The sequence below is a fragment of the Brachyistius frenatus genome, unplaced genomic scaffold, assembly GCF_029030835.1.
Source record: "Brachyistius frenatus isolate BFR_SWC_R1_liver_20210118 unplaced genomic scaffold, ASM2903083v1 Contig_321, whole genome shotgun sequence".
NCBI lineage: Eukaryota > Metazoa > Chordata > Actinopteri > Embiotocidae > Brachyistius > Brachyistius frenatus.
Genome location: NW_027210920.1, coordinates 169,091 through 184,363, shown reverse-complemented (window position 1 = coordinate 184,363; position 15,273 = coordinate 169,091). Strand labels below are relative to the sequence as shown.

Genomic DNA, 15,273 nt, shown 5'->3' with positions numbered 1-15,273 from the left:
GTGTGTGTGTGTGTGTGTGTGTGTGTGTGTGTGTGTGTGTGTGTGTGTGTGTGTGTGTGTGTGTGTGTGTGTGTGTGTGTGTGTGTGTGTGTGTGTGTGTGTGTGTGTGTGTGTGTGTGTGTGTGTGTGTGTGTGTGTGTGTGTGTGTGTGTGTGTGTGTGTGTGTGTGTGTGTGTGTGTGTGTGTGTGTGTGTGTGTGTGTGTGTGTGTGTGTGTGTGTGTGTGTGTGTGTGTGTGTGTGTGTGTGTGTGTGTGTGTGTGTGTGTGTGTGTGTGTGTGTGTGTGTGTGTGTGTGTGTGTGTGTGTGTGTGTGTGTGTGTGTGTGTGTGTGTGTGTGTGTGTGTGTGTGTGTGTGTGTGTGTGTGTGTGTGTGTGTGTGTGTGTGTGTGTGTGTGTGTGTGTGTGTGTGTGCGTGGCTGTTCGGTTAGCTGGTCCACTCATGCAGTCAGCATGTGAGTCAGTTCTGTAACAAAAGCACAAAGAGACAAACAGCCATCATCTCTGTCATGGGTCCAGCCACTGAGCCTATTATTTCCTCCTCCATCCTCCTCCCAGCAGAGAGGAGCATCAAATACAGGACAGGCCGCGTACCTTTCAGTTTAAACTCGCTGGACACCGGGTTTATCTTTATATTCTGGAGAGGAAGCAGCGTCCTTCTCAGGGAAGTAATAAAAGACTCACTGAGTGCTGTGATTATCCTGATTATGGTATTTGTTCTGTCATCCAGTCCTACTAGCTAACTCATTAAATGTTAAAGGATCACTAGGCAAGCAAAATAATCCACCTGGTTCAATTATTTCATGACATGTTGTAAAAAGCAGCGCCGTTCACCAACTACCAACTGGTTTTCACAACAAGCTCCGACCACAGCAGCAGTGTGGAGGATCTAGTGGTCTAGTGGTGAGGTTGAAGATTGCAACCAACTGAACACCCCTTCGCCTCACCCTCCTCTTCCTAATGTGCTGGAGAATCTAAGGTGGCCGCGAAACTCGTGAAAAACCAATGACTGTATAAAAGTGTTCGTAGCTTCCGGGTCTGAAAAGTGCAGAAATGTCTTCAGCTGCAATACCAGCGAGTGCCACTAGAGGTCGGCTCCAAAAAGCCTCCGGCTCCATAGACTCCCATTCAACTTCTCTCATCAAATCCAAAGTGAATAAAATGTGTCCATCAGTTATCTCGGTGTTGTTAGCTAAAGTCACTCCTTCTTCACAGAATCTGAACTGGAGGATTGATAACGTTCACAAACCAACGATGACATCACTGATGGTTGATGACATCACTGATGATTGATGACATCACTGATGGTTGCTGCTAAAGAACTTCTCTTTTCTATAGTGTAAAGTGCTCATTCTAAGTTAATGACAACACAACTATTCTTGGTTTCAGGTAATTTTACACCAATGAAAACAATAATGAACATGATGTTTCTAAATCACGCTGGTCCTTTAAAGCTTTTCATCCTGAAGTGTTTCCCTTATTCTGGCGACTTTCTTTATTTATTCATAGCGTGCAGGCCGCCAGTACGTATACACACTCACACACATCGTGGCCCAAGAAGTGAAAGAAGAGTCCTGACTTCATTATCCAGACACAATCAATCTTTAATCATCTCCTCACCTCCTTCCACAGCCGTGACTCCCGCTCTCCGCCCGGCTTATCAAACTTTCATCAGGGTAATCGAGATAAAACCCAAATGCTTCCGTCTAATCCCGGAGGAAAGGTGAAAAAAAATGTTTCCAAGGTGTCACATGGTGCCAGACGGCTCTCCGAATTACCTTTCCCACCCAGATGTACCGCCGTCGAACGGTATCGAGTGTAAGTGTTTTCCAATAGAATATTCTACCGGGCCCGAGGGAGCGGCGGTGTGTGTGTGTGTGTGTGTGTGTGTGTGTGTGTGTGTGTGTGTGTGTGTGTGTGTGTGTGTGTGTGTGTGTGTGTGTGTGTGTGTGTGTGTGTGTGTGTGTGTGTGTGTGTGTGTGTGTGTGTGTGCACAGGAAGACACAATGTAAACAGCAAAGAGGAACACATGGACAATGCATCGCACCATTATGCAAATACACCAAAACAAAGGTTGCCTGAGGAGGGGCGGGGAGGGGGGGGGGTTCATGCATGCATCTGTACAGTGTATATATCCACATGCATTGAATAGAGAACACGTTGTACAGAGGAGGACTCGGTGTTCACCACTAGAGGGCGCCCGTCCTCCGTGAACTTTTGACCTCTGCTGCTGGGCGTTCAGACATATCACATCTGTTATTACGTGATCTCGCTTTGATTAATTAGGCGGAAGCTGCGGTACAAAATGAGGACAGAGCGTCCCACGGACGGTTGGAGGCGAAAGCAAACCGAAAGCGTGAGATGTTAACGGACAAAGTATGAAACAGAGGAGAGGAGGAAGAGGAGGAGGAAACATGGGCGGGAAGGAGAGCGAGGAGCCGATGGAGAGGAGGTGGGAACGTGTTCGTAGATGCAGTTCGACTCAAACACATCGTCCTCTTACTGTAGATTAAAATGCAGATCACATCCCTGTTCACCATCTGTTCCTCTTTTATCCATTTCAATCAACCAATAATGGATTACTGTCTAGCACCAGCAGGCACCGGCCCGGGCAAGCTGTCAGCAGACACCGTTCTGAAGCCATGTAAGCACTTGCATAACGACCATTAAGTCATCAAATATGACATAAATAAGTCGCGATGCAGCACGATCATGACTCCAAATGACTGTCAGGAGACGCAAAAACTATAGTAAGGGGACTGAAAATGACCAAAAAATGACCCTAAAGAGACACAACAACTGCAGAGATCCTCAAAAGGAGCAAAAAGACTCAAAATGACGACAGAAGGATGTAAATCTGCGTTAAAGAGACTCCCGGCGGCTGGAGAGAGACGCTGATTGCTGCTCTGTAGGACGGTTGTGGAGGACCTTGAACATATGCGGCCCAGTTTCCTCTCCGTCCGTTCGTCAGCCTTCGGGCGTCTGCCGCCATGAGCTGATCAACGGGACCAGAGGCGCTCATCATCTTCATCCCCTTCTTCTCGCGTCGTGACCTCGCGCTGAACTCGACTCACAGCTCGGAGGAGGCGGCGAGACGGAGAAGCTAAATGTCAAAGACGGGCTGAAACAGCAGCAGGTTGGACTTTTTTCACTTCCTCCTCCTGTTGCCTACATGGAATGTCCTGAGCTGGCGTTTCCCCTCTCGGTCCTTTTCCTTTGTAAAATCCAGCCCGTCTCAGCTCGTTACATATTTTCCTCTATGTTGTGTAATATTTTCTGCGTTGGTCGAGGCCCGGGACGATGTTCTCTCTTCACACCAGATGTCCAGATCGTGTTTAGGACGGCCGACCCGAGTCAGAGTGCAACTAAAAATATTTGTAGGACATTCCAGATGAGAGGTTCTGCCTTTAGCACGTCGTCAGAAATACAATATTTTATTCATGCTGCAAGATGCATAGCATGTCGCTTTTCTTTGTCGAAGGCACTCCACAGATATCTCACTGAATAAATAAAATCTATATCTTCTTAGTGAGCGGAAGAGACTCATCATATCTGGATGAGGCTGCAGAAAGTCTAAGTTTAATGAGGCCTTAAAACACGCCGGCTGTACACAGAGTTAAATATGGTGCCTGAAGTTGCTTCACATGAAGACGCAATAATAATAATGTTGCTGTAATGTTTTTGAATTCTACATCACCTGAAAATACATTTAAATATCCTTCAAATATATATATAAAAATGTAAGTGTAAAAAAAAATGTCTGCTGTAGGTTTGGTAGTTTGCTCTCAGATGTTAGAGTATACATTTCACTCGGCTTATTTAACCTCTTTACGGAGTGCCACAGCGGATATGAATGCTGTGAGTTTGACTTGCAACACGCTCTGACAGCCGCCTGCATGGGACTCGGCCGGCCAATGGCCTCGGCCGTAGCCAGGCTTTCAGCCAATCGGACGGCACCCGGCCCTCGGGGGGGTGTGTCTCATTAGCTAGATTCCAGGACCTGGCTCTGGCCCACTGGACGCACTCAGCCGGAAAGGATGCAGTCCAGAGGGGGATTCATCGTCTCCTCTTCCTCGCCCGCCCACTTGCTCCCTCTCCAGGAAAAGAGGGAGAAGTCAAAGAAGTGAAACAGAGAGAGGAACGAAGCTGCCAGGTTTTAGGAGCAGTTTTTGTTGAAAATCTTGAAACAATCTGTCGTCTGTAATTTTCCTCATTTCACAAATCATGTTTCGATGATTTTAAAAATGAGCTGAAGTTTCAGTTTTTGTCGGCACATGTCCCCCCAGGAACATTTTGCTTATTCGTGTTCCTCTCTTGCTCTGCAGCTATTTTGGGAAACAAAAATCTTGTTTTTTTTTTAGCTTGAAATCAGTTTGTTGTTCCAAAATGCATTTCTACATGTCTTCGTAACAGATGTGTGTTTTAGTGACGTTGCCTCCACAACCACCAGAAAGTACACAACACATCCTGTACATCCTGTAGATGAGCAGACGCTGAAGTGTCGGCTCCCCCTGACATCTGACCACCACTCTGGCACAGCAGGAACATTTTGTGCTTTTGTGGCCCTCCCTCACGCCACAACTATTTTTGGGTGCCGACTCCAGAGGGCCTGTGTGGCATCATGGGTGGTTTATGTAAGCGTTTGGAGCAGCACCCTCTCATACTGAAAGGCTAACGTTATCTAAACGTCTCCCCCTGGAAGGTGGGCGAGGTGGATCTGGATCTTCTCATGGTCCATCAGGTTGGATATAAATCCGGCCCTCCAGGGACCAGCGTTGACCTTTCTGCAACCACCATCATGCAAATACCTTTCCACCCAACCTGGACGCCGCCGCCGCGTTACCAGCTTCAATGTGAATAAATACACTTATTTAAACTACACAAATTATTTCTATGAAGTGAAAGTAATGTACCGAGAAAACACTGGAACATCCCTTTCTAATAAGGCATCTTTTATTAGTGATGAATGACTTTATTAGTGATGAATGGGTAATTTACTAATCAGTTGGTAGCTCTTAATTAAGAAATAAAGACAAAGAAAGTGTCTTACTGGGATTGAAGAATACGTTATTATCAATGGCATACATACATACATATATATATATATATGTATGTATATACGAACTATTAATTAAAATCCTTAATTACCATTAAAAAAAAACACTAATTACAGTTTATAAACCCACAAAGGATCAAGATAAATAAGTTTAAATCAAAGAAAATGGTTCATCCAATGCAACACACACTAGAAACGTACTGAAATGAATCAGATTTACTTTTGCAATTAATCAGCCTTCAGCATGAGTATTAAAAATAATGATTTGTAGGAATTCTCTGTATTTTTGTAATGATACTTTCTGTGCCGCCCAAATGCACAATCAGAGCGTGATTTATCATAAACCGGCGCCAGACTGAAGCGCTAATGACGGCGAGTCCGAATTAAACCTGGAGTATTAAAGCCACTTGAATATTAATGGAGGTGTTAAAGCGGAATCACGTTTATTTCCTTCCTGGGTCAAGTGCTGAAAAGAAAAAAACAGTGTTGGAAAGACCATTATTCAAATGAGAGTGCACAGACCTTAATAGAAATCAGCCAAACCATTAACTGCTGTTTTAACACAGCCCAGTAATTTGGTTGCCAACATTTGTAGACGTGATTGCCTGTGCTGTTCCTGTCTATTGTGGTGCATGTAAATGTGGCCTCATCCATATTTCCCAAAAAGCCTCATTCAGGACCTTAAAAGGCTCCAAATAAAGATAAATTAGGGTTACCGTGTTGCCTTAATCTGAACTAATGCCAGCTAAAACCAAAATGAGTGCCCAGAAGTGGTTTAATCAGCCAGTGTTTTCACCATTCAGAGTCACCACGCTGATACGGAGCAAGAAATCACCCGTGAACTCACCGATATATATAAATAAATATATATCACAATATATAAATATATAGCAGTGATTTCTGTTTCCTGAGCGGAGTCGGAGCGCGATGGCTGTTGGATCATAGTGAACCTTAAAAAACACATTAAGAACACATTTTCAATGCTTTAAAATCCTAAACTTTTAGATCATCACTTTTTGCTGTGTTAGCTAACATACAGTTAGCTTAGCTTAGCATAGTGACAGAGTCTGTTTCCACCGAGACGTTTTAATGTGCAGGAAACTCAATATTACACTTTCATCTGCTTCAGACGTTCACGTAGACCGTTTTTACGTAGACAGAGCGAGGCGAGCTGTTCACTATTTTAACACACGTCTATTTTCTGTTGATTTAATCTGCACAAAGTATATCTTATAGCTGTTGTTTTTGTCTTTCAAAGCTACAAAAGCGACTTCAAAACCTTCTAAAACATAAAAAATTAAACCACTTATAGCTTCGTCTTTCTAATTTTCAAGAAAAATATCATGCACGTTAATCAATCCCAGTTTCCAATCAATGAATCAAGTGCTGTGATGTTATGAATTATGTATATGCAAGGACAGATCCAAAAGATTTCAAACTAAAGAAGCTTTTCTTCTGAGATCTTTGGGCTGGTCTGTGTTGGATACGTGATGTCTTTAAAACATTATGCTAAATGGAGGAAAATCATGTCTGCATCAGCTGCAATTTGCCAACTTTGTTCTCCCCTTTAATTTCCTCCAGACGCTTTGAGAACCCAGAAACCTGCAGAGAAGATCAAAGCAGAGCTCCACCTCCACCCAGCACCCTCTCATCGGCCTCTGGAGGCGGCTCACGTTGAATGGACAGATTAAAAAACATTGCTGCCATGTTAGATACAGACCAGCACTCTCACTCCATAATTATTAGCCTGATGATTGCACACGAGTGTTTTGGATGCTGCATCTGGATGATAGAAGTTGTTGTGTGCATGTTCTCGGCTGTCAGAACTTGCATTGTGAGGAAGCCGTCCTCCTCATCAAGAGTCATCATTTACTTGTCAGAGCAGGAGTCCTCTCAGCGTGCACGAGGCTCCCCGCGGTTATAATTGCGAGGCGGTTTGGTTTCTCCTGAAATGTCTCCAGTCAAGAAGCAGCGCGGCCGCTCGTCAGGCTTTGTGTCCTCTTCCTTCTGAAAGGAGACACTTACACTGGAAACTGTAAAACACGCTTTAAAAAAAGAAAAACATGTGACTCGCTTCAGACACTTTTACCATCAACTCCTCTTCATGTGAGACTCGCTGATCACCGGGAGGAATCTCTCCTCCGACACGAGGGCGCCACCTAGTGGAGGAAGCACGGAGTCAGGAGGTCAGCTGAGTTGGGTCAGAAACATCACGCTGGATTTGCAGCTCATTCAGAATTTTAGATACAGTCATGAATAACTTATGAATATCAATGAATTATTCAGGAAGCAAGATGTTAATTATGTGTACTTTCAGTACAATTTTGAGGTGTTTGTATATTTTACTATGAAATATTGCCCTTTTTCCTAACTACATTTATTTGACAGCTGTAGTACTTTTCAAATGACATATTTTGTTCATTTAAAATAAGATACGATGCACTGCTTCAGATTACCCTTCAATAAAGTGACCTGTCTTTTGTTTAAAGAGTGATTCCTCCTTTAGATTTGATGCCTATGAGGTCAAATTAGGGAAATTAATGCACATTTGTGTTGTAGAAAGAAAGATGTGACAACGTCTTCCACCTTTAGTGAAATTTATTCAAACACATTCACATCATAGGTAGAAAAACACTGTTTTTACATAATAAATTCAGTTTCATGCCAAACACTGCTCTCTGCTGTTCAGAGCCACAACGTCCTCCATCTTCTCAAACAAGCCTTCGATCATGGAGTTGTTGTTTTTTGCTGGTCAGCATGTGATATCTGTGATCTCCCCTGAAGTCTCCCCCCAGGTGTGCGCCGCTACGTCTCCTCCCCCGAGCAGACTCATGGACAGGTCAAGAAGGCCGGCACGAGCAGCAGGAGGACGTGAGGACACCCCGAGTCTGTCCAGGATGGTTTCCCGTGACGACGAGGCGTCTCCCGACTATCTGACCTCCCCGACCCCTGAAGCTACACCCAGGACGGTGCCTCCAGCTGGGGAGCGAGAGGACCAGGTCTCCCCTAAAACCAGCACCCTCAGGTCACCTTTGCACTTCCCACCTCCTCCCTCACGTCGTCCTTCTTCCTCTCCCTCCATCGTCTCCATCGTTGAGTGTTTCTCAGAGACAGTTATTTCTCTGTGCAGCTGACGGTGCTGTGTCCATCCTCTCGTCCTCTCTGACTCGTCCCCTCCCGTCCCTGACTCTCGGTACATTAAACTCCCGTCGTCCTCGGAGCTCTCATCTCTGTCCGTTACGTTGATCCTCTGATCCTTCAGTCCTCTCACCTTCTCCTGAACATCTTAACTAGAGAACTTTTCTGTTTGCCCTCCGGAGCTTCAAGTGAGCTTTCGAGCTCCTTTTCCTGTTTCTCGATATTCTGCGATCTTGACTTCACATCTTGCTCATGTTGATCTTTTCCTCCTTCTGTCTCTGTGAAGAGTCGGTATCCTGTCATGCTGCACCGTGGCTGAATACATGGTGCAGCATGTTGTCCAGTGAGCACACACACACTGATCATGTTCATTATTTCCTGCAGCACCAGTCAGGCTTCATACAAACAAACCCTGTTCATGAAAAGGACTGAATCAGCCGTTTTGATTTGGCGCCATTACCCCGAGCGGAGCTGTTTCCAGGTCTGTTCAGTGTTCTGTGAATATTTCCACATGCCTGATGCTTTTTGCAAATGTCAAACAAATGACTTTTTATTGGACTCCCCGCAGCAGCTTCAATTCACTCCAAATCATGATTAAGAAAAAAAAACAGGCCTAAAACTCTGCCGGCTGATGCTCGTTCCCTTTATTGTATCGTGTAAATCTGCCGGCATTTGCTAGTTAGTTTGTCCATGAAATTAACCGGTTAATCACAAAGATAAGTGCTGGTGCTCCTCTGAGATTTGAGCCTGCGGTGCGATCTGGGGTGTTTTTACCTGCTCACCACTTGGATTCACTTTTTAAAGTCACAGACAATAAAGTTTTCAAGAATTGACTTCTTTCTGACTCCGGAGGAAGTTGAACTGGACTTAATGTCCTCGTTAGGAGTGCTGCTGATGGGAATTCTTTCTCAGGGTGGCAGCAGATGATTAGTTGAATGATTGAAAGAGAAATCTTGTGGCGGCTCCACTGGCTCTTCGTAACACTTCAACAAAGCATCAGCGCCAGCCGGGACAAGAAAACTGGATTCACAGAGTGAATGCAAAGAGGAGTGACGTCACATCAGAGGGATTAGTCAAGCAACAGTGAAGCTGCTGCAGTGATTGGAGGAGTATTAGTGGTCATTTGGTATAGTTGTAGTGGAGGATGTAGTCAGGGAGGATGTAGTCAGGGAGGATGTAGTCAGGATGTAGTCAGGGAGGATGTAGTCAGGGAGGATGTAGTCAGGGAGGATGTAGTCAGGGAGGATGTAGTCAGGGAGGATGTAGTCAGGATGTAGTCAGGATGTAGTCAGGGAGGATGTAGTCAGGGAGGATGTAGTCAGGGAGGATGTAGTCAGTGAGGATGTAGTCAGGGAGGATGTAGTCAGAGAGGATGTAGTCAGGGAGGATGTAGTCAGGGAGGATGTAGTCAGGGAGGATGTAGTCAGGGAGGATGTAGTCAGGGAGGATGCATCAACCACCAGGAGACTAAAAGCCAGAGCTATATAACTGAGCCATCTCCTCTGCTGGCTCGGTTGAACACTCATCTAATGACAACGTGGGAAATAATGACACCAACAGGAGTTACAGACGATGTATCAGCATAAATAAACTCAGACAATAACAACAAAATAAAAGAAGCCAGAAATGATCAGAGACAGGCCAGAGTTGAGAACTTATTTCGCACATTGCTTGTTTACTTCATAGAAACTACATCAGACAGTTTGAGACATTTCTGTTTCAAAATAAAAACACAACAACTATAATAACATCAACAAAATAGTTTACGGTGAATTGTGCTGATAAAACTGCATCGACCGTGAACATGAATGAAGCACCGACCGAACCTGACGGTTCAAAGGTCACTCCGTCTCCGGTACTGCGCATGCGTGTAGCATCATGATGGCACCGACTGTACCAGCTGGGGAAGTTGAGGTCTTATTAACGTAGTCAACTTTTCATGACAGAAATGGGTTGTTAACTTGTGGTATTTCTCTACATTTTACACTCTACGAGGAGCGAATATTACAGAGAACCAGGAACATGACGGCTAACGAGGATCAGGAGGTAAGAGACGAGCTGCTGTTAGCGGCTAACTGCTCCACTAGCATGGCTGCTAGCATCAGCCGCGTGATAACTTCTGATTCAGACAGAAAACCAGCGAACACATCAGCTGCTGCTCGATGAGGAAGAAGAGGAAGAAGAGGAAGAGTGATGCGGAGCAGCAGCAGCTGTCGGGACTGAATATCTCACGTGTTTCTCGCTAATACGCGTTTACAACGAAGAAAAATGTCACGCCGAACTCCATTCACATTTCTGCCAAATTAGTATGTTTTGAGCAGATGGGCGGAATATGTGCGACATAAAGCAGAAGTCGAGACATGTCCTCGGTGTTTGACGTCTCCGGACACATTCGGTGCACATGTCTCACTGAGGACGTGATGTTATAGCCTGTAATCACGACAGCAGTAAATGGTAGCAAGCGGCATGAGCAGCTTAAAGGTTTATTTTAATGCAAGTCATTAAAGTCATTAAACGTTTTTAAGATTATATGTTGACCGAATTCTATGAAAGACAAACTTTATACTGTTGAAGGCATTAACTAATGTTTTATCATGTTTCCCCGCTGTGAAGCTTCAATCAATGTTTTTCTTTAATGTTTTTCGGCATGCAAACTATCTGATGATCTGATGATCAGGTGATCTGATGATCACGTGACCTGATGAACAGGTGACCTGATGATCTGATGAACTGATGATCAGGTGATCTGATGATCAGGTGACCTGATGATCTGATGAACTGATGATCAGATGAACAGGTGATCTGATGAACAGGTGATCTGATGATCAGGTGATCAGGTGATCTGATGAACAGGTGATCTGATGATCAGGTGATCTGATGATCAGGTGATCAGGTGACCTGATGAACAGGTGATCTGATGATCAGGTGGTCTGATGAACAGGTGATCTGATGATCAGGTGACCTGATGATCTGATGATCAGGTGATCAGGTGACCTGATGAACAGGTGATCTGATGATCAGGTGATCTGATGAACTGAACTCTGCCCTTCTCTTTTCTCCAGATGGAGCTGGAAGCTCTTCGCTCCATCTATGAAGGGGATGAATGTTTCAAGGAAATCAGTCCACTTTCCTTCCAGTTCAGGGTGAGTGCTAAAAAAACAGAAAAGCATTAACATCAAATGAATGAAGAAAGTCAAGAGGCTTCATCGGTCGTTCTTTAAGACCTTAAACTGTTACGATTCAGACTAACGTAACTTGAATGGAACATTATAACATTGTACCAGATAGGAGACCTTGAGGACATGAAAGCATTCATCCTGGACGTCACGTGGCCGGAGACGTACCCTGAGACCGCCCCGCAAATGTCCCTCGATGCCTTCTTCAACAACAGGATGTGAGTTCCCAGCGCGGTGCTGCACAGTTGAACGTCCCTCTTCTCTTGTGCATTAGTTTGTCGAGACCGTCGTTGTTTCAAACGGCTTCGGAGGCGGCGGTGTGATGCGGTTGTTGCTTGATCGTGTGGTCGTTCTTTCAGCTCTGCAGACACGAAGCAGCTGATCCTGGTAAAGCTGGAGGAGCAGGTGGAGGCCAACCTGGGCACCGCCATGATGTACACGCTGTTTGAGTGGGCGAAGGAGAACCAGGACGCCCTCATGGAGAACCACAAGCCTGTCGTGACCTCCGTGGTTCGTACAGTAGGATCGTAGTTTCATTCCAATTCATCAGTGTGGTAAAACCTGCCGTAGATTTAAAGATGTCAGATATTTACCGACGTCTTTTTTTCTTTAGTGAAAATGGCATGTGAAACGGTGCTAATCGTTTCCCGTTTGATTGATCACCGAATGAACGACCAGCGCTCTCAGGTTTGGAATAAATAACGGTTGAACGCGTGTTGTTGCAGACGTTCACGGCGAGCAGCGAGATGATCACTGCCGCCTCCACGGCGAAGAAGAAGGAGAAGAAGGAGCAGCTGACGAAATCCCAGAAGAGGAGGATCATCAGCCGAACAGGTACATCAGCCAAACTGGGTTTTTATTTCACACTCATTTAAAACAGAGATGAAGAACACTACAGAACTTAATGCATGTTGGATCAAAGCTGAAGCCAACCTACATGAAATACTTTTCAAAATAAGAGCCCTTATCTCAAGACTTGTGGCGATTAAGAGTTTATTTAAATTCACTCAATAATATGAAGACTTGATGACTGGACCTAAAATAAATGATCTTATGGACTACTGATACTTTCAATAATTATTTTCTATGTAATATGATGACAAAACTTGATTCAAAATGAGCATAAAGTTTTCATGAAGCAGTTAAATTTCTCAGTTTCAACATTTGATATGTTGTCTTTGGTCTATTTTTATTTAAATATGGATTTACATGATTTGCAAATCATCACTTCTTTTTTTACACAGCGTCTCGACTTTTCTGGTTGTAGTTTTCTAAGTTTCACGTCCTATTTACCAGAAGTTTTTATGTTGTTGAACACTTCAATGAAATGAGTCCAACATGTTTCCATCTCAAACGAGCCGATCGTCTCTGTTAAGTCTCAGTGAGGTATTTAAAGTTAATTTAAAGATTTTCTTTTTTAACTCTAATTCCATGTTGCAGTAAAACAGCTGTTTAAGTTTGGATTTGATTCACACATAAACTCTATTTTAAAGTCAGAAGTGGTTGTTTCCAGCGATCACGCAGCTTTGATCTCTGTTCCAGATAACAAAGGAGAGCTGCCCAGAGGCTGGAACTGGGTGGATGTGATCAAGGTAGGTGTATTTCACTCTTTCTCCACTAGATGGTGCACTTGATCGCTGTTCAGAATGAGCCTGCAGCTTCATGATTTGAACCTTTTCATGTTTTTGTTGTCTTCTCTCCCTCCTCTTGGCTTCGTGACCGACCTGCAGCACGTAAGTGAGACACAACCGGCTCAAAACATTTTTTAACCTTTTCTCACCACGCCGCCCCGTCTGACCGCCATCTTGTGTGTCTCTGCTGCAGCTCAGTAAAACAGGAGGAAAGGATGACGACTAGCCCGGAGAGCAGCGACCTGCTTCATACTGCAGCCTGAAGTCTCTGCAGCCGGTCGGTGCTGCTGCTCCCGTCTCGATGCCTTCACATCCAACTCCCTCGACATGGCTGCTTCACCCTGAGAACCAAAGCAGGCTGGGAACTGACACGCACGCACACGCACACGCACACACACACACACACACACACACGCTCAGATAAGCTGATGTTGAGCTGGGAGATATTAGAGGCCCGATGTGTCCTGTTGTTTGGTGTTTGGGCAGGTGAAGAGGACCAGAACATTGTGTTTTAGTTGATTCAGATTGCGCTGTAATCTCCGGCTGTCATCAGGGTGGAGTTGTGCTGCAGACGGACCGACCTGCTGCCACTGCCATGTTTTCAGCCCCGCCGCCAGGCGCTGACGCCGTTCATGTTGGACCGCGGTGGTTCTTAATGAAAACATCAACGGGTCTCGTAGCCTCCAGCTGTTACTTTAAGATACCGTGAGACTTTGTGAAAGCAGAGAATTTTTTTAATCAAACATAGCTCCTTTCATCATTTTCTTATTTTGATAAATGTTCTTTTTTTCCCAAAGAATTGAAAAGCCTCAAATTTGTATTTATGAATAAAAAGAAGTTTGGTCTATTGCTTGTCTAACAATGTCTTCTACCTCTGCTTTCATTAAGATTTTACAGTTTGTGAATAACTGGACTCACAATCTGTTCACACGTTTTTTTAGAGCTGCAAGAAATCTGTGTTTTATTTGAAGTATAATACTTTGGTACATTTCATGTCACTAAGCATGGAAGAAAAGAAATGAGTCGGTAGAAGTGGAAACAGCTGCATCTCTAACTTTCTATCATTTTACTGCTCAGGCTGCATTATGGAATTTCTTGCTGGTTTGGACTTCAATACGCAGAGTCACTGTTTCTAAAAATACATCACTTTTTACCCTTTTGGGTCGATTTGTATGTAATACATTTTTACTAAAAGTAACTTGAGTACAATTATCGGCACTCTTTCCATCCCTCCTTATTTGTACAAGTAATGTTCCAGCTCCTGTAATTAATTCTTAAAATTGTTTTGCAGGCAGCAGAAGGGTCTAAATGTCTGCATTGGTCCCGAAAATGTGAAGTTTCCTGAGTCAGGGAGGAAGTTAAGTGATTTTGCCATCAAAATAAAACTAATTCTGATGTTTTGAAACCATTAAACACGTAGTGGCGGGTGACATCTTTCAACCTCGACGGACACAGGTCACTGGATACGTCTTGAGTTTTTATATCATCGTCCTGTTTGTGAAGTGAATTTACTGAAGAAGCTCTGATGAACAAAACCTCAGTGCTTCTAAATTCTTGGTATTAACCAGACGGAAACTCTGCAGGATGGATTATTAATGTTTACTCGTTTAATTTTGACACATTCATAATGGACAAGTTAAACAAGCACTTCTGGAGTTGGAACTTATTTCAATACACAAATATGACTAAGATTACACGACCAACTTTTGTGTCACTAAAACGAGTTTTCTTTTTGGAATCGTGTGGCTTTTAGTAAGTATTTTATTTTGAAATTTGGGACTGGAAGTTGTGCTTTTTATTTTCACACTTGACACTTTGACAACTTGGTGTCGGTGGACGGTGACATGATGTGGAGCTGCGACCAAAACGGACTTTTCCCCCCAAAGAAGAAGAAAGTGAGTTTCTCTTTGTATCAAATGATTCATCTTCACTCATCAATAATCATTCATAGAGCTGTTTGTTTGAAAAGTCTTTACGGTTTTTATTTTGTAGTACCGTCATTTATTAACAGCAATATCAAGCCACTAAAGGGATTTTGATCAAATATGTATGAATATATATATATATATAACTCAGTAATGATAGTGAGATTGATGTGTTGGTAAAATGTTCTACTTTATATCAACACTTATTAGGTGATTTTTTATTTTTTTTTATTTTATTCAAACGTCATATTAACCCCACATTAATAAAATATGTAAATATTTATGGTTTACCTGGACACAATTCCAGTTTTGTAAGAACATTTCATACATTTTTTGCAGTGCTTTGTTAC

The 15,273-nt window shown here is 43.6% G+C and overlaps 1 protein-coding gene across 1 annotated transcript; it reads left to right on the top strand.

The window, feature by feature from the left end:
• The first annotated feature begins 10,060 nt into the window (after positions 1-10,060).
• On the top strand, positions 10,061-15,140 carry rwdd (RWD domain containing 4). The gene is made up of 7 exons (XM_069723255.1): positions 10,061-10,237; positions 11,254-11,334; positions 11,476-11,585; positions 11,727-11,877; positions 12,093-12,201; positions 12,910-13,100; positions 13,192-15,140. The coding sequence occupies exons 1-6, from the start codon at positions 10,214-10,216 to the stop codon at positions 12,999-13,001; spliced, it is 567 nt and encodes a 188-aa protein (XP_069579356.1). The 5' UTR covers positions 10,061-10,213; the 3' UTR covers positions 13,002-13,100; positions 13,192-15,140.
• Positions 15,141-15,273: the final 133 nt, after the last annotated feature.

What these genes read in the sequence shown, in the direction of transcription:
- rwdd (XM_069723255.1), top strand. Translation starts at nt 10,214, where the DNA reads ATGACGGCTAACGAGGATCAGGAG. An exon ending in GCCTTCTTCAACAACAGGAT is followed by an intron (nt 11,586 to 11,726) that starts GTGAGTTCCCAG and finishes TCGTTCTTTCAG; the next exon opens with CTCTGCAGACACGAAGCAGC. An exon ending in AGCCTGTCGTGACCTCCGTG is followed by an intron (nt 11,878 to 12,092) that starts GTTCGTACAGTA and finishes GTGTTGTTGCAG; the next exon opens with ACGTTCACGGCGAGCAGCGA.